This window comes from Perca fluviatilis, chromosome 2, assembly GCF_010015445.1.
Source record: "Perca fluviatilis chromosome 2, GENO_Pfluv_1.0, whole genome shotgun sequence".
NCBI classification, from domain to species: Eukaryota; Metazoa; Chordata; class Actinopteri; order Perciformes; family Percidae; genus Perca; species Perca fluviatilis.
In genome coordinates this window covers 11,883,832-11,906,600 of record NC_053113.1, presented here as the reverse complement: position 1 = coordinate 11,906,600, position 22,769 = coordinate 11,883,832, and the positions used below count along the sequence as shown (strand labels likewise).

The 22,769-nt window shown below is 41.9% G+C and overlaps 1 protein-coding gene across 3 annotated transcripts; it reads left to right on the top strand.

The window, feature by feature from the left end:
- Window positions 1-311: 311 nt before the first annotated feature.
- dcun1d5 (DCN1, defective in cullin neddylation 1, domain containing 5 (S. cerevisiae)) lies at window positions 312-19,112 on the top strand. 3 transcript variants are annotated; one of them, XM_039787155.1, is made up of 10 exons: window positions 312-433; window positions 3,175-3,241; window positions 3,401-3,443; window positions 3,923-4,025; window positions 6,209-6,380; window positions 10,955-11,046; window positions 11,299-11,407; window positions 13,464-13,568; window positions 16,490-16,592; window positions 18,552-19,112. In XM_039787155.1, exons 4-10 carry the CDS (start codon window positions 3,955-3,957, stop codon window positions 18,605-18,607), a joined length of 708 nt encoding a protein of 235 aa, XP_039643089.1. In that variant the 5' UTR covers window positions 312-433; window positions 3,175-3,241; window positions 3,401-3,443; window positions 3,923-3,954; the 3' UTR covers window positions 18,608-19,112. The 3 variants fall into 3 exon arrangements, with proteins under 3 accessions (XP_039643089.1, XP_039643093.1, XP_039643090.1); XM_039787156.1 differs by lacking the exon at window positions 312-433 and adding an exon at window positions 489-681; XM_039787159.1 differs by lacking the exon at window positions 3,401-3,443.
- Window positions 19,113-22,769: the final 3,657 nt, after the last annotated feature.

Genomic DNA, 22,769 nt, shown 5'->3' with positions numbered 1-22,769 from the left:
GTGGCACTGAACAACATGTGAGAGCCAAAAAAAATAAAGGATTGTTCCTTTAAAAAGATGCCGGTTTCACCTTTTTCGGATCGGAAGGGTGGACCTTACACATCCCTGGGGGTGGGCGTTATTTTTAGCCTTTTTCACTATAGGCTAAAATAAAACACATTTTATTTAAAAGAATAAATATAATACAATAAAAGTATTTTTTGGTTTGTTTCTTGTGTCTGTTTTAGTTAAAACGTTTGAATGCGAAGTCTTTCCTCCACATGGGAACGTTTTTTTTTTTCCGCACCACCCCCCCATAAAGATAAAGCAGTGGTATCGTCCTGGAGTCCCCCGGAAACACCGGCGGCAGCAGCAGTAAGTAACACCAGTGTAGCAGAAGCAGGTGGAACTGATTTTGTCAGCCAACGTGTAAGCTAAAAAGTAAAAAGCAAAGGTAAGCGTTTGGGAGCATTTAAATGGCTTAATCTAGTGTCGATTAGTGATGCGAATAACTCTCCTGTACTGCGTTTGAACTGGTGGATTTGAGGAGCCTTTGACGCGCGTGTGTTATTTAAATTAGCTGACGTTAGCGGTGTAACGTTAGCTCTGTGCTCAGCTAGCTTAGCTAACCGTAGCCCCAAAAAAAACAAAACAAAAGAAGTCTCCTAGCAGCGAGCCCTAGGCGACTTTAAAACTAAACGTGTGAGTGTTTTAATGTTGTATTTTAAAAGTTTCCGTGACGTTTAATCGACAACCAGATGCGTCATGTGGTCCGTTTCTGTGATATTAGTCATCCTAACCTCGTTAGCCGCGCTAAGCTAGCATCAACGTAAGCGTCCTAAAGCCGTTTTATATAACGGTAATTTAAAACAGCCGTCGTCTAGCTTCTATATTCTATATTCACTCTTATCAATGGGACAACTGTTGGCCGCCGGTATGTACAATAATGGTAGAAATAATCTCAAACTTATTTATTTCTACAGATATTTCACAAAAAAATATGTACCGCAATTTCACATAAATGTTTACATATTTTTATTGTTAAAAAACGTTGTCTGTTTAAGGTCCCTAAAGTATTTATCACTGGAGGAGGTAGCACAATGGTGACTGAGCCTATGGCCCACTGATAGAAAAGTATTGCAATATTTAAATATTTGTATTATTACGAACTGGGTGTGTGACGTGACATCTCTCGGGGGGAAAAATATTGCATAACCGATTGTTTTTTTGTTTTTTTTTCTCTCCATTGTATACACACACACACACAAAAATCGGAGCTATGGACACATTCCTGTTAACGTGAAGCTTGCGTCAACAACAAGACTCCAGACCACAGAATGAGATGCACTCTCAGCGCATTGCATTGTTTTCACTCAAACTCTAAATCACTCGTTCTTTCTACACTTCTCAAACTGTATACAGGTCTTGTTGACAAGGTGTAGAAGGTAGGTGTTGTGTTCTGCACGGTGTGGCACAATGTGTTAGTTTTTATTTTAAATTATTTACTTTTTAAATCAAAAATGACTTAGACGTGACCAAAATAACTATTTCGAACCATGCTTGAACTGCTGTAGTATTTTTATTTTTTTAATAACATGATAATCAAGCACATTTTCATAAACTAGAAGAGTTTAGGTTTCAAATGAAGCCCCATACATGCATTTTTGGCCTTGCAGTTCTTCTGTTATAAGCTTTTTTTTTCCCCACTTGGAAAAGGAAAATGGACCAAAATCAAGCAAAAGAGGTGGATTTGAACAGGTTAAAGGTGCTGTAGGTAGGGTTGTGAAGATCCAGGTCTTTGAACAAAAATAAATATTGAGACTTCTCAGTCCCTCCCCCATTTCCGCTAAAGCCCACAACAGTCTCCTAAGCCCCTCCCCCCACAAGGGAGAATGAATGCGCGTGCATGAGCAGTGATTGAAGCACAGTTAGACCCCTAGCTGGCCCTGATTGGTGCATCTGAAGAGGGAGCTGTGGATTTTTGAAAATGACACTACAGGCTGTAGGTGGTGCCAGAAGAGCTGGATTTATTTATTTTTAAATGACCTGCTTCATGTAGTTCTACTGGAACATAGGGTCAGTTTCAGCCAATATGACAGAGAGTTAGTTTTATAAGGCTTACCTACTGCACCTTTTAAATAAGCTATCTCCATGACAAACATTTACACCCTGTAGTCTTCACAAACACAGCAGACAGTGGTAGTGTTAAGTCATTTTTGTTAACTCATTGTAACTAAAGTAAGAAACCCCTTTTTAGTTTTGCTTCTTCGTGATGTTTGTCTACAGATTTAAGGGAAGGAAAATGTGTTTGGTAGAGATCAAATCACGGCATCATTTGAGTAGTTTTCAATGAGAATAGTGATGTAAACACGAGCGTTCCTGTATATTTATGTATAAAATTAGGGATGTGATGAGGATGCGCTCGGCTCACAATTCTATACAATTTTTAAGTTCAGGATGCAATTTTGTCCGTTTTTTAACAGAATGAGCTGCAGACAAATTACTGAGAAATATTTCTCTTATCAAAAGTGCAACTGAAACTGTATTTTATCTTTTTTAAATAAAAATAAAAAATGTGATTTATCGAAATACAATTTGATTATATAAATAACTAAAATAATGACCAAAAATCTCTTCAAATAAATAAACTAAGAAGACATAGTGCCGTCTAAAGTCAAATCAGAATCACTTTATTCACCAAATGTATCGGCAGACACAGGAATTTGACTTGGCAATCAATAACACAAATGTAACGTGCTTGGACATGCTTAAAACAATCAATAATAAAATGGTCCAAAGATAAAATGGTAACGTGGGGGAGGCAACTGATCAGCTATTCAGAAGGGAAATGGCTTGTGGGAAAAGGCTATTGAGGTGGCCTGAGGTCCTTGTCCTCGTCGCCCTGTACCTTCTTCCTGAGGGAAGCAGCCTGAAATTGTCCCTTGCTGGATGGGACTGATCAGTTTTAGCAGCCCTCTTCTTCTTCACTCTGGCCTCATACAGGTCACTGATTGACAGCTGCCTCTGTAAACCGGGTAACAACAAGTTCAATCAGAAATAGATTAAGCGTCAGGTCGTTTTAATCTCAACGGGTTGTAACCTTTACACGTTTATATTGTCCTGTTACGTCTCTATGTATCTTGTATATTTGCTGCTGTCTGAGGACTAACGATATTTTGCTTGTGTTGATTTCAGATCCTCTCGTAAAAACAATCGGCGTCTAGCAGGCGTCGGTGAAACATCAGAAACGCTGGACAAGTTTGTAAGTACTCACGTTTTTTTTTTTTTTAACTGTAGCGGTCAAAGCTAACGCGAGTCCAAGTTAATGCCGCTGCGCTCCTGATCTCTGACTGGACTAACGATTACCACAAGGCTCGGGCAGGAAGCTTTTCACTTGAGACTTTGATTTCTTTTCTTCTAGAATATCTTAGATTTGAATGGACAAGGCAGCCAGAAATACACAGGTATGACCTTTATTGTGTGTGTGTGTCTGTGTGTCTGTGTGTGTGTGTGTCTGTGTGTGAGAGACCGTGCTTCTGCGTGTCATCTAGGGCTGCGCTCGATTTAAAGAAATTCTTAGTCGACTAACACTTATTCAACCGTATCGATTAGTTGATTTAATCGACAGATCTGTAAATCTGAGTTTCTCATGCTAAAAGCACCACTTTAATTCTTGTGTTTACCAGAGATGTGCTCGTACGTTTCTTGGAAATAAGTCATTCAGCATGAAAAAAGCATAAAACATGACTAATGGACTAAAGAAATCTAAGTTGACTAAGACCAAAACCACCGATTAGTCGACCAATCGGCTAAGAGGGAGCAGCCCTGGTGTCATCCCCCATCTCTCTCTCTCCCACCTTTCCTGTCTATCCACTGTCACTATATAATCAAAGGGAAAAGCCTCCGTGTGTGTGTGAAATGTTATGTTCTTCTTCTCGTGTAGCCCAGCTAGTGAGGCCCATTAGAGGTTCAGTGATGCCCGTGGTGAAGAAGAAGAGGAAGCTCCCTGACGCAGAAGATCATGGGCGCAAGTCTAAAATTACAAGGTAAACGGACATTATAACTGTGTGTGTCTGTCGTCTGTATGCAGTGCATGAAATCTCCCCCACTCGATGTGTGTGTGTGTGTGTGTGTGTGTGTGTGTGTGTGTGTGTGTGTGTGTGTGTGTGTGTGTGTGTGTGTGTGTGTGTGTGTGTGTGTGTGTGTGTGTGTGTGTGTGTGTGTGTGTGTGTGTGTGTGTGTGTGTGTGTGTGTGTGTGTGTGTGTGTGTGTGTGTGTGTGTGTGTGTGTGTGTGTGTGTGTGTGTGTGTCTGTGTGTCTGTGTGTGTGTGTCTGTGTGTCTGTCTGTGTGTCTGTTTGTCTGTCTGTCTGTCTGTCTGTCTGTCTGTCTGTCTGTCTGTCTGTCTGTCTGTCTGTCGACTAGCATGTGAGTCAGAGGCTCTTTGCTGGAAATGCTCGGGCCACTGGCTGAACCCAGCAGCCTGGGAGCAGGACTGGCAGGGTTGTCCTTCACCTGGCAGTAGACCTACTGAACTCATCACCCTCTTATTTTTCGTGTGGATGTAGCGTTCGGACAGCGAGGACGAATCCTTGTGTGTTGAGTTACGTTTCGATTTCCGCGCAAAATGTGCGGGGCTTGCATGATGTCATAATCCCAGCATTTTCGTTGCAAAAAAAAGGTCACATATCTTAGCAGGAAGTTGAGAAATGTTGCGTTTACTTCACACAAGAGCAGCCGGTTTCCCCTGTTGCCATGGGAACGTTATGAAGTGACGTAATTGAGTCATCAAATCACTTTTTTTCTTCTCTTTTTCATCAAACTGCAATTTTTGCAAGTTCCCGCAATTTCATCGCATAAAATTGCATAAATATCATATATAGCATATTCCATCGCATTTTTTTTTTTTAAGAAAACGTGGCGCATAATCAAGGATTTTTGCCCCGCAACAATCACAAAAAACTCAATCCTTCTGGAAGGACTGATTAGGTTAATCCTTGGATGGATGGATGGATGGATTTTATAATCTCAAATTGAGAAATAACTCTGTTACAGCAGCACGTTACAAGAACATACACATTAACTCGGCAACACATGCAGAAAATACAATGAAAATACTAGAAATAATACACAAGATAACGAAGATAGAAATGCTGGAACTGCTGAAAAAATAAACCCAGAGAGGGATGGAAAGAATGTACATGTGTAGAATTAAATGTACAACCTACATACAGTCTCTCTCTCCCTGTCTCTCTCTCCTCTCCCTGTCTCTCTCTCTCTCCCCCTCTCTCTGTCTCTCTTCTCTCTCCCTGTCTCTCTCTCTGTCTCTCTCTCGCTCTCTTCTCTCTCTCTCTCCCTGTCTCTCTCTCTCTCCTCTCCTCTCTGTCTCTCTCCCTCCTCTCTCTCCCTCCCTGTCTCTCTCTCCCTGCCTGTCTCGCCGCTCTCTCCCTGTCTCTTTCTCCCTCGCTCTCCCTGTCTTTCTCTCTCCCCCTCTTCTCTCTCTCCCCCTCTCTTCTCTCTCTCTCCCTCTCTTCTCTCTCTCTCTCCCTCTCTTCTCTCTCCTCTCTTCTCTCTCTCTCCCCTTCTCTCTCTCCCTCTCTCTCTCCCCTCTCTCTCCCCTGTCTCTTTCTCTCCCTGTCTCTCTCCTCTCTCTCCTGTCTCTCTCTCCCTGTCTCTCTCTCTCCCCCAGTCTCTCTCTCGGTCCTCTCCGCTCTCCTCCCCTCTCTCTCTCTCTCTCCTGTCTCTCTCTCCCTCTCTCTGTCTCTCTCCCTCCCTGTCTCGCTCGCTCTCTCTCTCGCTCTCCCCCTCTCTTCTCTTTCTCTCTCCTCTCCTCTCTCTCTCTCCCTCCCTGTCTCTCTCTCCCTCCCTGTCGCTCTCCCCCTCTCTTCTTTCTCTCCTCCTCTCTCTCCTCCCTGTCTCTCTCTCCCTCCCTGTCTCTCTCTCCCTCTCTCCCTGTCTCTTTCTCCCCCTCTCTCTCTCTCCCTGTCTCTCTCTCTCTCCCTGTCTCTCTCTCTCTCCCCGTCTCTCTCTCTCGGTCTCTCTCTCTCTCTAAAATGTGTAAAATATGTGTGAAATATGAATGTTCTGATAAAGTGTTAGACCTGCATCTCCAGCATTTAGTGACTGAATCTGTCTCTTTCTTTTGGGTATGAGTTGTGTTTATGTATTTAAAACTGTCGTGTAATTTTGCACCTAAAGCTTGGGGGGGGGGGGGTGCTGTCTGTGTCGTAGTTTCACCCGGCCTCAGATCCGCGGCGCCAGGCCAGTCGCCGCCGCCGCCGAGAAGCTGTTCTCCAATAAGAAGTGCCTGGCCTGGTTCCACGGCTACGCCGGCGCCGACAAGGTGGTCGGTCCGGAGGCCATGGAGAAGTTCTGCGAAGACATTGGCGTGGAGCCGGAGAATGTGAGTCCTGACTGACTGTGGCCTGTCTTACAACCCAGGGAACCTCTGTGAGGGACAGTGTGACTGAGGAGGGAATGAAGACCCTCTGCAAATTAGGGCGGTCTACGAATATCCCACATTCTTTATACAGTACAGGCCAAAAGTTTGGACACACCTTCTCATTCAATGTGTTTCCTTTTTAATTTCATGACTATTTACATTGTAGATTCTCACTGAAGGCATCAAAACTATGAATGAACACATATGGAATTATGTACTTAACAAAAAAAGTGTGAAATAACTGAAAACATGTCTTATATTTTAGATTCTTCAAAGTAGCCACCCTTTGCTTTTTGTGATAACTCTGCAAACCCTTGGTGTTCTCTCAATGAGCTTCATGAGGTAGTCACCTGAAATGGTTTTACCTTCACAGGTGTGCTTTGTCAGGGTTAGTTAGTGGAAGTTTTTCCCTTATTAATAAAAAAAGCAAAGGGTGGCTACTTTGAAGAATCTAAAATATAAGACATGTTTTCAGTTATTTCACACTTTTTTGTTAAGTACATAATTCCATATGTGTTCATTCATAGTTTTGATGCCTTCAGTGAGAATCTACAATGTAAATAGTCCTGAAAATAAAAAGGAAACGCATTGAATGAGAAGGTGTGTCCAAACTTTTGGCCTGTACTGTATATTAAAAAGAACCAGACATTCGAATAGGAAATGTAAATTCCAATATTATGAAAGTTTAAAAAAAAGTGTCTGTCTGATTGAGGCCAGCCGGTGGGGGAAGACACATTTTCGTTCCTACTATGGCCACGCCAAGACCCGCCCTTCAATAGCAGCTCGATTGGTTGGGGTTAGGCCTTGACACCTCGAGTGGTTAAAGCGCCCATATTCTGCTCATTTTCAGGGTTCATAACTGTATTTTAAGGTTGTACCAGAATAGGTTTACATGGTTTAATTTTCAAAAAACACCATATTGTTGTTGTACTGCACAGCTCTCTCTCACTGCTGCAGATCCTCTTTTCACCTGGTTTCTGTTTTAGCTACAGAGTGAGACCTCTTTTCATCTTCTTCTTCTGTACTATCTTTGATTGCACTCGCACATGCTCAGTAGCTCAGATGTAGAGCATGTCAGCTAGTTAATAAGACAGTAAAGAGCTCTAGTTTTCGTCAATTATCAAGGCAGTATGCTGGATGTTCTCAAAGAGTCAAAAGGTAACAAAGTGCTTAGGGTCTACTTCCCATTAATAATATAATTAGAACGACAAGCGGAAATTAAACGTGTTTATTAAACATGATCATCCTAGGCGCCCCCTCAGCCACACGTTTACTTGTCAACCTTTCACGTTTCCCGTCTCCTCAGGTCAGACTCAAACACACGGAGCTCGAAGCAGACCTAGCGCCGCTTAGTGTCCACTCTCTCTGGGAGAAATGGAGACGAGCGCGGCACAGACACCAGGGGCATCGGACCGGGGTAAAACCAATACTGATTACCAGGGCCCAAGGGGAGAGAGAGCCCTTGAAAAGTCTGGAATATATTTTATTTTACCTGGATATTTTTATTTCCTAATAACATTTCATAATGCATATCAGATGAAATGTAAAGTTAGTGTATTGGCTGAATAACTTGGTTGATTGACTGACTATATTTTGTATACAAAAAGGTCTCACCCCCCCTTGCTAATGTGCCAAATGGTTTAGTCCACCTGCACGCATTACGTTAGCTAGATCAGTTGAGAGCGTCTGGTGGAGCGCAAACTTCTGCTGTAGAAATGTGTTTCTCAAAGAAAGCCAAATCAGGCTACCAAAAAGAAAAGAGACAGGAGGAGAGAAAACAGAATGAGGGGAAACAATTGGTAACTGACTTCTTTTCAAAGAAAGGTGAGCACTAACTAGAAAACCAAATCCATGGTGCTAAACTGCTTGAATATCTCCGTGACTGTTAGTGCTAAAAACGGACTGAGACAACCCATATAAAGAGCAGAACATGCACTTGATCATTTGGTTAAACATGTAATCTGAGGTAAAGACTAAATACATAAACACTAACAATGCTGTTTGCATACAACACACCATTGTAATAGTATTGTATAATTAGCAGTAATAGACTAATCAGTGTCATAGGTAGCTTGGTAGCTCATCGATAGATACATATCATGTAAACATTATAGTTATGTCAGATTTAGTAGAAGCAGATGTTAACATTGTGGAATACGTGGCCCTCAGTTTCAGAAACTGTCCCACCAGGGAGTGGAGTAGCAACAGACCCCTCATCCTCCTCTTTGGATTTGAGACAAGGTGAGCTTATATCAAAATTAAAGCAAACCATGTTTAGCCATTTTGACTGAAAGGTGTTTAGTAACACTAACACGTTAGTGTGTTTTATTATATTAGGTTACAATTAGGATAAGAGGTTAATATCAGATGTATCCTTCATAGAGAGGGGGGGGGAAAGTGGAGGGCAATTTAATTTATAAAAAAAAAAAAAAAAAATAATTAAAAATGAAAAGGAAAAAAAAAAAAAAAAACCTGGAAAAAAAATTAAAGGCCAGGAGTATTTATTTATTTATTGAAAATCGATTAGTAAAAATAAAAAAAAAAAAAAAGAGAAAAAATTTTTTAAAAAATCTCTACAGGAGAATAAATAGTTAAAAGCAATACAGAATGCCTGAGAGCCTTACTGCAAAATATTCCATTATATTTTTATATTTGGATTGCAATCTGTTTCCTTTTAGATAAACATATTTCCAGTATAAATTGTTTCAGAAAATGGTAAACAAAAATAAGTGCATAAAAATTCACCAGAATGCAGGAAATTAAGTATTTAATGCTCATATTTTTCAGGGGTGGACCCCCAGACCCCCCCCCATCATAAGTCACCATGCACACAAATCTGGAAACAAAACCCTGGCCTCTGGGTTGTCAGACCAGTTCTGATTAGACCAAATGTTGGTGCCATCTAACTTACATGGAAGCTAGAAACTCAAATGAACATACATTGCTACTGTATCGCTGACACAGTGCTGTGGAGATCTGGCAATGCAAGACTAGTGCGGGGAGGGGGGGGGGGACGCAAAACTCAATCTCGCCTAGGGCAACCAAAGGGCTAGAACCGGCCCTGCATGGAAGTAGATCTTTCTGTGTGTGTGTGTTGTAGCAGTACTTTGCTATTGAGAACGAGGTAGCATGCTAGCGTTAGCATGCTAATGCTACGAGCTTGAACGATTGTGGTTAGCCAGCTCGTTTTGGATTGTGACGTCACAGTCCGAGCCGATTTTGACCAGCTCACCAGGAGACTGAAGGCAGGACACATTCAGAAACAGTATCTCACTCAGAACAGCATGGATGGATTTATTTCAAAGTTTGTATGTGTGTGTGGAAGCACCAGAGACACACAAGAACACCCCAAATCACCAGAAAGTGTTTTTTATTTTTTATTTTTTGTTTGTTTTTTCTTCATAATATGAGCACTTTAAGGTTAGGCTAGCCGATTGGTCAGGGGATAGGACCTGTACATGCAAGCACGGATGCCTGGCCAATAGTGGTGTGTGTGTGAATGCCATTGAGGGGCGGGTCTTGGCGTGGCCATAGTAGGTTAAAATATGAACAAGTTGCGCTGTGGTCCTGTCTCCTGCACGCTCCAGAGAGCTGGGTTTCCTCGGGGTCTTAAAAGGTCTTACATTCGCTGAAGTGTTGTGTTCTAGGTCTTAAATCATTTTAAACGGGTCTTAATTTTCCTACCTCCATGTGACGCTGCCTCTAATGCTCTTATTTATTTATTCATTCATTCAGCCCGTGGAGTTGTAGTTCTTTCTTTCCCTAGTCCAAATATCTATTACGACTACAAATGAGGCCGAGATGCAACTTGTATTGCAGCCAATCAGCTTTCGTGTTATTGGTAGGGGGTGGGACTCACCAGAGGCCTCACGATACGATATCCTCACGATACTTATGTCACGATGCGATGTTATTGCGATTCTAAACATATTGCAATATTCTGCGATATATATTGCAATTTATTACCTTTTTTCCAACTTCAAATTTTTTTCCCAATTTCAAATGATGTCCCCAAAAGGCAACTTTGTCAACATCTGTTTCATCTAAAAAGATAAATGTCTGTCTGTTCATCTCACTTGAGTTTCATTGCTGCAAAATCCATACTTGGCATCTGTGTATCGATACAGTATTGTCACGAAAAATATTGCGATGCTATGCTGTATCGATTGTTTTTCGCCCACCCCTAGTTATTGGCGCCTGTCTCTTTCGGATCGTACCACCGACATCACACAGGTTGTATTCTTCAGCTATACTTGGCTTGAAAAACCCGAATCAAGGGTCTTAAAGTCTTAAATTTCATTCACATGGTCTTAAAAAGGTCTTCAATTTGACTGGGAGAAACCCAAGTCTCCGGTTGCATTGGTTTGCCCTCTAATGGACATAATGCCGCCAAAAAATGCACCAAAATGGACAAATACACTCCAATGTCATTTCTCGCCAATTTTGACAGCCCTAGTGCATATGCACCAATGTTTATTTAAACGTGAGCGAGGATTTAATCTCTTTCTCTCCCTTTTTTGTTGTTGTTGTTGCAGATTATCATGTTAGTTTTAGCCTGGCATCTAGAAGCAGCGAGTATGGGCTTCTTCACGAAAGAGGAGTGGCTCAGGGGAATGACGTTACTAGAGTAAGAACTCCTTCATTTTACATTTTCACAAGTTTGTGTCTATTCAAATGTTACAAATGTAGTTTTCTCTTGTTCTCATTGCCCACATTTAGTTTACTTCCATCTAGGTTTGTTTCATCTCAGTCTTTTTAGTCAGAGAAACCGTAGAACTGTCTCTCTCTCTCTCTGTGTGTGTGTGTGTGTGTGTGTGTGTGTGTGTGTGTGTGTGTGTGTGTGTGTGTGTGTGTGTGTGTGTGTGTGTGTTTTATGCAGGTGTGACTGCACAGAGAGGTTACAGAGCAAACTGGATTACCTGCGCAGTGAGCTCAACGACTCGGCACTCTTCAAAAACATCTACAGATACGCCTTCGACTTCGCCAGAGTGAGTTTGCGGTTTTTGCGTTTGGGAATTTCTTTCCTTTTTAACAAATGACTTGTATTAACCCTTGTGTTGACTTTCTCTCGACCATAGAAAAAAACTACACTTGTTGTCCGTATCTCATTACGTTTTGATTTTTTTTTCAACATTTTTATCATTTTTTCCCCCCAATGTCTCTGTCTGTACATAAGATAAATAGGTTTCGAACTATTTTTACAACTGAGATTTATTTATTTTTTTGGTAATTGGAGGGAAAGTACCGAGTAGAAAGGTACTGTTGGGTACCGGAACCGAATTTCAGGTATCTGTACCGATAAAAATGTGAACGGTACCCAACCCTACTCACTCACTATTCCCTCTGTAGTGTTTATTAAATGGAGAACTAATATCTGGAAAGACCAAACCAGGTTCTGGACCCTCACTGAGGGTGTGGCTGCATCGGTTATTAGTGTGACGGAGGCGGGCGCGCCCAGCATCCTGCAAACAAACTGAAACTAAAACACTGTGAGAACAAATACAGTACAGGCCAAAAGTTTGGACACACCTTCTCATTCAATGTGTTTCCTTTATATTTTCATGACTATTTACATTGTAGATTCTCACTGAAGGCATCAAAACTATGAATGAACACATATGGAATTATGTACTTAACAAAAAAGTGTGAAATAACTGAAAACATGTCTTATATTTTAGATTCTTCAAAGTAGCCACCCTTTGCTTTTTTGATAACTCTGCAAACCCTTGGTGTTCTCTCAATGAGCTTCATGAGGTAGTCACCTGAAATGGTTTTACCTTCACAGGTGTGCTCTGTCAGGGTTCATTAGTGGAAGTTTTTCACTTATTAATAAAAAAAGCAAAGGGTGGCTACTTTGAAGAATCTAAAATATAAGACATGTTTTCAGTTATTTCACACCTTTTTGTTAAGTACATAATTCCATATGTGTTCATTCATAGTTTTGATGCCTTCAGTGAGAATCTACAATGTAAATAGTCATGAAAATAAAAAGGAAACGCATTGAATGAGAAGGTGTGTCCAAACTTTTGGCCTGTACTGTACATTATAGTTGTTGCGTGTTCACATTTCCACAATTAAGAAGCGAAAGCTCGCTCCATCTTTCCTTTGCAGTTTCCGAGGGTCCTTCTGCTGCTTCTTCTTCTGCTCCGGGAAAATACGACCGCGTTGCATTGTGGTACACGGGAGTGAAACGTAGGGTACATCGTATGTGTCGGTACACGATCCGTTCTGCGCAAGATAATACTGTTTTACCGAGGATACGACACTGCACGATCTGTTCCACGCTAGCCTATGGCTAGCCTCCACCGGGAAGCTAACAGCTAATTGGGCTAACCGCTAGCTGACAGCTAGATTCAGTCTAAAATAACGTTGAGTCAAACTTAATGGGGATAAGCAGCTACAGCTACATTAAGACTTTACAGTAATAATAAAGACAAATATTGAGTGATTGTATTTTAAATGAGCACAAGTACAGTAGAACTGACATAACAGCTGTTATATATGTTAACGGTTATTTTCAAGTTTTATTTTGAGGGTCTTTTAAAGTTATTACATGCTGTCTCAGCTAGCGAATTAGCTGTTAGCTAAACTAACATTAGCTTGCCTGTGGAGGCTAAAGGCAGACCGCTACAATCAGCTAGCGGTTAGCAGAATTAGCTGTTAGCTAAACTAACATTAGCTTGCCTGTGGAGGCTAAAGGCAGACCGCTACAATCAGCTAGCGGTTAGCAGAATTAGCTGTTAGCTAAACTGACGTTAGCTTGGCTGTCGACCGGAAGCGTGGAACAGATCGTGCGGTGTCGTAAATCCTCGTAAAACGGCGCATGCGCGAACATTTTGCGCATGTGCAGAACGGCTCGTGTACCGACAGTATGCACACTCAAATTAGCTGTGCATTGTGGGTATTTTATAGCGGACTATATAGTGATTTGAAATTAACCGCAGAGACTTTGATCACCACAACAAAATGGCGAACACGCTAAATAGTGCACTATTTCCGTGCTAGGGAAGCTACTGTTTTTATGCCTTGTCGTCTCGTCCTCAGGATAAGGACCAGAGGAGTTTGGACATGGACACGGCTAAGTCCATGCTGGCCTTGCTGCTAGGGAGAACATGGCCACTCTTCCCAGTCTTCCACCAGTTCCTGGAGGTAAATGTGTGTGTGTGTGTGTGTGTGTGTGTGTGTGGGGATTGGCCCGATAAAAGTTGCAATAATTAGCTTTTGGTGTTCGGAACTGGGGCCTGTCGATATGAGGCCAGATATCGTCTTAAAGTTTGGAGATGGTAATATCGTGATATGTCTGTAATAAATCCAAAAATTACCCCAATACGTCATCAGATATTTGGTAAACATGCTGAGTTGAAATACTATCTTTTCTGACAACAATGCTGTAATGCCAGTATTTTCTCCTTTTCTACGGAATTTCTGTTTGTGTTTTCTCCTCTGTTGGCTAATTTCCTCCTGAACAGGTGAGCATTAGCTTCAGGCTAATGTGTCACGGCTACAAGGGATGTTTCCGTTTTTATTGGATGAGTTATTCAGCGCAAATATAACGGAGAATGTAGTTTAATCTCAGTAATGACGGTTTATTAGGTTGTTACTATCGCTGTGTTAAAGGCAAACGTTCCACTGTACCGTCGCTACGCAGATCACGGACATCTGAGTCTACACTTTACAGCGCCGTAGTTAAGTGAAAGTAGGTCAAATTGTAATTACTGCCCCTACCAGCAGGTGGCAGTATAGCCATGTGATACTGTCTATGTACAGAGGGCATTGAAATGTGTGTCTGATTGAACTGTTAGCCCATATTAGTTGTGCTGTGGAGTAACGTCTGGCTATGTGAGACTAGCATCTAACGTTAGCTACTTCGCTGTGCTGTGGAGTAACGTCTGGCTATGTGAGACTAGCATCTAACGTTAGCTACTCCGCTGGGCTGTGGAGTAATGTCTGGCTATGTGAGACTAGCATCTAACGTTAGCTACTCCGCTGGGCTGTGGAGTAATGTCTGGCTATGTGAGACTAGCATCTAACGTTAGCTACTCCGCTGGGCTGTGGAGTAATGTCTGGCTATGTGAGACTAGCATCTAACGTTAGCTACTCCGCTGGGCTGTGGAGTAATGTCTGGCTATGTGAGACTAGCATCTAACGTTAGCTACCGCTACGCGCTGTGGAGTAATGTCTGGCTATGTGAGACTAGCATCTAACGTTAGCTACTCGCGCCGGCTGTGGAGTAATGTCTGGCTATGTGAGACTAGCATCTAACGTTAGCTACCCGCTGGGCTGTGGAGTAATGTCTGGCTATGTGAGACTAGCATCTAACGTTAGCTACTCCGCTGCGCCGTGGAGTAATGTCTGGCTATGTGAGACTAGCATCTAACGTTAGCTACCCGCGGGGCTGTGGAGTAATGTCTGGCTATGTGAGACTAGCATCTAACGTTAATTCCGCGGGCTGTGGAGTAATGTCTGGCTATGTGAGACTAGCATCTAACGTTAGCTACCCGCTGGGCTGTGGAGTAATGTCTGGCTATGTGAGACTAGCATCTAACGTTAGCTACTCCGCGCTCGTGGAGTAATGTCTGGCTATGTGAGACTAGCATCTAACGTTAACTACTCGCGCTGTGTGGAGTAATGTCTGGCTATGTGAGACTAGCATCTAACGTTAGCTACTCCGCTGGGCTGTGGAGTAATGTCTGGCTATGTGAGACTAGCATCTAACGTTAGCTACTCCGCTGGGCTGTGGAGTAATGTCTGGCTATGTGAGACTAGCATCTAACGTTAGCTACTCCGCTGTGCTGTGGAGTAATGTCTGGCTATGTGAGACTAGCAGCCCAAAATTAAAATACGTAGTGACCACAATTTGATCTAAAGAGCTGGAAAATAGCTGATTGTTGCGCACCATTTTCTCTCACTCTCTCTCTCCACAGAGGAACAGCTGATCAACTATCTACTAGCGTAATTGTAACCGAGCTATGTAGCATTGTAATCAAATATACAGTACAGGCCAAAAGTTTGGACATACCTGAACCTGAACACATATGGAATTATGTACTTAACAAAAAAGTGTGAAATAACTGAAAACATGTCTTATATTTTAGATTCTTCAAAGTAGCCACCCTTTGCTTTTTTTGATAACTCTGCAAACCCTTGGTGTTCTCTCAATGAGCTTCATGAGGTAGTCACCTGAAATGGTTTTACCTTCACAGGTGTGCTTTGTCAGGGTTAATTAGTGGAAGTTTTTCCCTTATTAATAAAAAAAGCAAAGGGTGGCTACTTTGAAGAATCTAAAATATAAGACATGTTTTCAGTTATTTCACACTTTTTTGTTAAGTACATAATTCCATATGTGTTCATTCATAGTTTTGATGCCTTCAGTGAGAATCTACAATGTAAATAGTCATGAAAATAAAAAGGAAACGCGTTGAATGAGAAGGTGTGTCCAAACTTTTGGCCTGTACTGTATAAATGAAATGGGTTGAGTAAAACTAATATTTACATATAGGCCTATATACAGATCAGTCTCAGGTTGAAACAAGTAGTTCTGAAAGTTAAATTGCACAACTTAAGGTAATGTTGATGTCTGTTTAATGTCTTGGTTTGAGGTTGTTGCATTTCAGAAAATGAATTCTTTAAAAACAATGTAATATGGCACTTAAATGCACTTAATAGGTTTTAGTTTTTTTAGAGATGCTATTGTAAGCAATGTAGGCAATAACAATGTAGCTTTTTCCGAAAATTAAATCAAAATTATTGCTCTTCAATAAAAAAAAAAAAAAAAAAAAGTATTTCTTATCCGATTAATCAATGGAATAATCTGTACAATACTCGATTACTAAAACAATCGATAGCTGCAGCCCTATAGTCAACCCTGTAGGACAGTATCGACATTGATGTATTTGGTCCAAAATATAGTGATATTTAATTTTTCCCCATATCGCCCGCTCTGTTATGAATGCTTGTTACGAGGACAGACGGTTATCTTAGTGAAACGATTTCTTCTTGAAAAGCAAAATGAGAATTGGCTGTCAATCTTTTTCTCTCTCTCTCGCTCTCTCCTCTCCCCCTCCCTACAGCAGTCCAAGTACAAGGGCATGAATAAGGACCAGTGGTACAACGTCCTGGAGTTCAGTCGGACCATCAACGCAGACCTCAGTAACTACGATGAAGACGGAGCGTGTGAGTAGTTTACCGTACAAGCAGCTCCCAAGCCAGTCTGATATGAGCGGTGAATCCAACGCTGAACTAATGCATAAAAATCCAAACCTAGCAGGGTTGTTCCTGGCTCAGACTGGGCCCCTGTGGGAAACCAAGGAGTCTGGGTTACCTTATTTGACAGTCCGTGCATTGTCCTGTTATTTCTGACAATTTTGATAAACTAAAGTAAGTAAAACTCCAATTAAGAAAAAAAAAAATATTTAAATAAATCAGCAGGAGAGTCCAGTACAGCCAGACTCTGGAGATCAGTTCTCATATTCAAGTTTATATTCTGCTTGTTTGGTGAATTTCTCCTAAACATGTTGACTGAGGTTTTTGAATTGCTATTTTTTTTATTCTCAATTCTTATCATTTTGGTGCTGGTGATTTTCCTTTTGGTGCTGGTTAAAACCTCTTTGGGGGGGGGGAGGAGGGGTACCAAACTATTCCTCTATGCTGAAACCGACCCTGCCTATTCCCACTGGCCCTCTTCAGTAGCTCGTCGTGGGTTGTTGAGTTGCTGAAATCTCTGGTGGCGTTTTCCTCTCGCTCAGCACAGCGGGAGTCATCGGACACCGCGTGATGTAACGCAGCTAATGTGACCGCTTCCTGTTTTTAGACTCTCTGGCTTTCTCCGCTCCCTCAAAGGTCAGCGCTGGCGAGACAGTTCACAGACCTTAGCTTTAGTTCAAAAATAATGGTTGCACAACAGACTGAAACCGAAGAGTAACAAAGTCAGTTATAATAATAATAATAATAATAATAATAATAATAATAATACAAAGCCTATCCGTGTTGAGATTCTCCTGCGTGCGGAGCACAGCCCTGATCGAGCCCAAGTCCATTTATATATGTAGTGCTCGTATAAGGTCCCGTTTGTGCCTGTGTGTAATGTAACCGCAGAGTTTAGTTGGGGATGATTTTTAAGAGTAGTCTTCTTCTTCTTCCTGCAAAATACCCATTTTGAAAGCTGTTTTCTTGGCGTCTTGCGGACAGACAAATGCATGAATTCGGACTCAAATTTTCACCGTGTTGTAGTTATTTCGGCTTCATTTTTTGTTCCATTTTATTCTGCAATTAAATCGCCGCAAAATGTGATTTTGTTTTTGTTTCCTGACGCTGTAGAAGTGGCGCTGCTCCAGATGCAGCACCTGGAGAAGGCGTTGAAATTCACCTTGGTGTGATTCTCTTTTCCCAGTGTGGCCCTCTGGGAAAATGAGTTCTACAGCGTCAGGAAACAAAAACAATCCCATTTTGCGGCGATTTAATTGCAGAATAAAACGAAGAAAATAAATAAAAAATGAAGCCGAAATAACTACAACACGGTGAAAATTTTAGTCCGAATTCATGCATTTGTCTGTCCGCAAGACGCCAAGAAAACAGCTTTCAAAATGGGTATTTTGCAGGAAGAAATGGATCGAGACAAAAAAAAATCAGTGAAGGAAAAAGGACCTGAAGAGAGTGAGTGGAGCAAAAGTAAGAAAATGCGCGTTGCTCCGGGAGAAGACGAAGTAACGGAGATTGAAGAGGAAACCAGAAGTAATCCCATCCCGCGTCTATTTCTCACCGGTAGCCATCCCGCCACTTTTTATAAACGGTGTTTATCGGAAATGTTGAATATTTCTTCATCCACGACGACCTGTGGCCCGGCCGCGCTACGGCTCAGTGTGCACTGTGCTGTTATGGATCTACTTTGAAGCGCTTTCCCGTAGCTTTAGTAATTTTACATAGGTTTAAAAATATCAAAATGTAATATCTACCGCAATATTCATAATCGATATCGCAATATCACATTTGGTCAATATCGTGCAACCCTGATATGTACCACCGTTGACTATTGATGGTAGAGTGATTGTATTTTCATGTGTTGCTCTCTGAATGGGAGTTCCTACTCAAGTGTAAATGTTGTTTCTGTACATCCTCTGTTTGTTTGGCGTGCAGGGCCAGTGCTGCTGGACGAGTTTGTGGAATGGCAGAAAGCGTGGTCAGCATCGTAGCGGACGACGTCACTACAGCCGAAAACGAGGATCAGAGAGAGAGAGAGAGAGAGAGAGAAGACGACAAAACCACAAAACGCTGGAGGAATCGATCATTTAACATGGAAAAAAAACTGCAGTTTCAGATCCCACCTAAACCCTTTGACAGACTTTAACGATACACACACACACACACACACACACACACACACACACACACAAGAGACACACACACACACACACAGAGACACACACACACACACACACGGACGGCAGAACCCTCCCTCTGCGGGGACCCTCTCATCGTCAGGAGGCCTTTCTCTCACCGAGTAGACGTTTTATAGTGATAATTTGGAGAAAAGAAAATGTTCTTAAAATAAGAAAAACGAACCCAAATGAACTGAGAGAAGAGCTGTGGAATTTATGTTTTCTTGATAATTATTATTTTTATTTTATTTTTTTCCCATTTTGTGTCTTGTTTATAGATGTTTTCACAGTAATAAAAAGGAAATGGAAGTTTACAAAGCTGCGTCTTAATAATTGGTACAACCGTTGAGTTTCATTCACCAAACACTTAACTCTACTTAATTACACATTCAATTTCAATTTTATTTATAGTATCAAATCATAACAGTTATCTCGAGACACTTTACAGATAGAGTAGGTCTAGACCACACTCTATAAATTCCAAAATTGTTCTCATGTATCCTAGTCCTTTTTGTGTTCAGTAACCTTGCATCCTGAAAAAGATATTAAGGGCTGATTTTGGTGTTTTTCAACCTTTCCCTACAGAGGATCCCTACAGAGATAGACCTTTCTGTTAAATAGTTGTTGTTTTTTAACATGAAACTGCCCCAAAATATCCATTGCCAAACCCACCAGACTCATTAAAATAACAAGTTAGTTTTATTTAACGAAAAATACACTTCATTCAAAGTCTAAACATACCTGCAAACTTGTCGCTTTTTGGCCAAAATCGCCGTTTTGAACGGGAAAATGTCGTCCACGTGAATCGTGTAGATCCAAAGAGTTTCTATTTGGGGGTGGGGGAGGGGTCCGAGACCCGGTGCTAATACGGTACCGGTGTTTACGACCGTTTTAACTACCGGACCGAATAGCAACGCGGATTTTGGTGCCACTGGAACGCCTGTGCTTCTCTCTGAAGCTCCGAAAACTGACGTTAGAGGGAACCTAAACATCGCGCATGTCACGCTAGTTAACCCTACACTTAGCAGCAGTAAACGTTAGCCTACCGTTAGCTAGTTAACCCTACACTTAGCAGCAGGTAACGTTAGCCTACCGTTAGCTAGTTAACACTACACTTAGCAGCAGGTAACGTTAGCCTACCGTTAGCTAGTTAACACTACCCTTAGCAGCAGGTAAGGTTAGCCTACCGTTAGCTAGTTAACACTACACTTAGCAGCAGGTAATGTTAGCCTACCGTTAGCTAGTTAACACTACACTTAGCAGCAGGTAACGTTAGCCTACCGTTAGCTAGTTAACACTACACTTAGCAGCAGGTATAAAAGTCACCTTTTTCAGCCCTTCTGAGTTTGCAAGTATGGTCGAAAGCAACAAGACATCTTGGTTCGTCTTTCCACTTTTCCAACAATCGCAGCTCTGGTTTGGTTCAAATAAACTCAATTTACCCGTTTACACGTGAGAATATTCTGGCTCGCTAAAAGTATTTAAACTTTTTTAAAGGTCTCATATTTTTTTTTGGTACAAACCTATTTTGGGTTTCTACCAGAACATGTTTACATGCTTTAATGTTGAAAAACAACATTCTTGTACTCATACGGTCAGTCTGAATATACCTGTATTCGCCCTCTGTCTGAAACGCTCCATTGAAGCGCCTGTCTCATTAAGCCCCCCCCCCTTACTAGCTAATGGTAGGCTAACGTTACCTGCTGCTAAGTGTAGTGTTAACTAGCTAACGGTAGGCTAACATTACCTGCTGCTAAGTGTAGTGTTAACTAGCTAACGGTAGGCTAACGTTACCTGCTGCTAAGTGTAGTGTTAACTAGCTAATGGTAGGCTAACGTTACCTGCTGCTAAGTGTAGTGTTAACTAGCTAACGGTAGGCTAACGTTACCTGCTGCTAAGTGTAGTGTTAACTAGTGTAGTATCTGGACTTCTCCTGAAGAAGCCCAGTCTGCTCTGATTGGTCAGCGTTTCAAGGTCTTGCACATCTGCGCTCTCGGAGTCTCTGCACAGTCATTGCAGCCGGGGAATGACTGTAGCGGCACTTTCTACATATAGTAAAGTTGTGACATCACAATCGTACAGTAAGTCCTGACGGCTCGTTTATAGGCACAGTTTCTGAATACTGGCTGTGTGCATTTCTCCGTGGATTGGGCGTTTTTTTTGTTTGGTTTTACAGTATATATACAGTACAGTATATATATTTATACATACATCTGCTTTATAATAAAAAAAGACCTGAAGTCTCACTTTCTACAATCTGAGACCTTTAAATTGGAGTCCGGTGAGTTTGGCGATAGCGCTCTCTGAGCTGTTTCAGGAGAGGTCCTGGTATTAAACCATTACTGATGGCTGCATTCCACTTAGGAGAGGCCCTGGTATTAAACCATTAATGATGGCTGCATTCCACTTAGGAGAGGCCCTGGTATTAAACCATTACTGATGGCTGCATTCCACTTAGGAGAGGTCCTGGTATTAAACCATTACTGATGGCTGCATTCCACTTAGGAGAGACCCTGGTATTAAACCATTACTGATGGCTGCATTCCACTTAGGAGAGACCCTGGTATTAAACCATTACTGATGGCTGCATTCCACTTAGGAGAGGTCCTGGTATTAAACCATTACTGATGGCTGCATTCCACTTAGGAGAGGCCCTGGTATTAAACCATTACTGATGGCTGCATTCCACTTAGGAGAGGTCCTGGTATTAAACCATTACTGATGGCTGCATTCCACTTAGGAGAGACCCTGGTATTAAACCATTACTGATGGCTGCATTCCACTTAGGAGAGACCCTGGTATTAAACCATTACTGATGGCTGCATTCCACTTAGGGAGAGCCCTGGTATTAAACCATTACTGATGGCTGCATTCCACTTAGGAGAGGTCCTGGTATTAAACCATTACTGATGGCTGCATTCCACTTAGGAGAGCCCCTGGTATTAAACCATTACTGATGGCTGCATTCCACTTAGGAGAGACCCTGGTATTAAACCATTAATGATGGCTGCATTCCACTTAGGAGAGGTCCTGGTATTAAACCATTACTGATGGCTGCATTCCACTTAGGAGAGGTCCTGGTATTAAACCATTACTGATGGCTGCATTCCACTTAGGAGAGACCCTGGTATTAAACCATTAATGATGGCTGCATTCCACTTAGGAGAGACCCTGGTATTAAACCATTACTGATGGCTGCATTCCACTTAGGAGAGGTCCTGGTATTAAACCATTACTGATGGCGTTCCCACCAAGGAGAGGTCCTGGTATTAAACCATTACTGATGGCTGCATTCCACTTAGGAGAGGTCCTGGTATTAAACCATTACTGATGGCTGCATTCCACTTAGGAGAGGTCCTGATATTAAACCATTACTGATGGCTGCATTCCACTTAGGAGAGGTCCTGGTATTAAACCATTAATGATGGCTGCATTCCACTTAGGAGAGGTCCTGGTATTAAACCATTACTGATGGCTGCATTCCACTTAGGAGAGACCCTGGTATTAAACCATTACTGATGGCTGCATTCCACTTAGGAGAGGCCCTGGTATTAAACCATTACTGATGGCTGCATTCCACTTAGGAGAGGCCCTGGTATTAAACCATTACTGATGGCTGCATTCCACTTAGGAGAGGTCCTGATATTAAACCATTACTGATGGCTGCATTCCACTTAGGAGAGGTCCTGGTATTAAACCATTACTGATGGCTGCATTCCACTTAGGAGAGGTCCTGATATTAAACCATTACTGATGGCTGCATTCCACTTAGGAGAGGTCCTGGTATTAAACCATTAATGATGGCTGCATTCCACTTAGGAGAGACCCTGGTATTAAACCATTAATGATGGCTGCATTCCACTTAGGAGAGGTCCTGGTATTAAACCATTACTGATGGCTGCATTCCACTTAGGAGAGGTCCTGATATTAAACCATTACTGATGGCTGCATTCCCACTTAGGAGAGGCCCTGGTAT

Coding starts and splice junctions, on each gene's coding strand:
- dcun1d5 (XM_039787159.1), top strand. CDS start 3,955: ATGCCCGTGGTGAAGAAGAAGAGGAAGCTCCCTGACGCAGAAGATCAT. Junction 11,047..11,298: donor AGGGGAATGACGTTACTAGA/GTAAGAACTCCT, acceptor TGTTTTATGCAG/GTGTGACTGCACAGAGAGGT. Junction 13,569..16,489: donor TCTTCCACCAGTTCCTGGAG/GTAAATGTGTGT, acceptor CCCTCCCTACAG/CAGTCCAAGTACAAGGGCAT.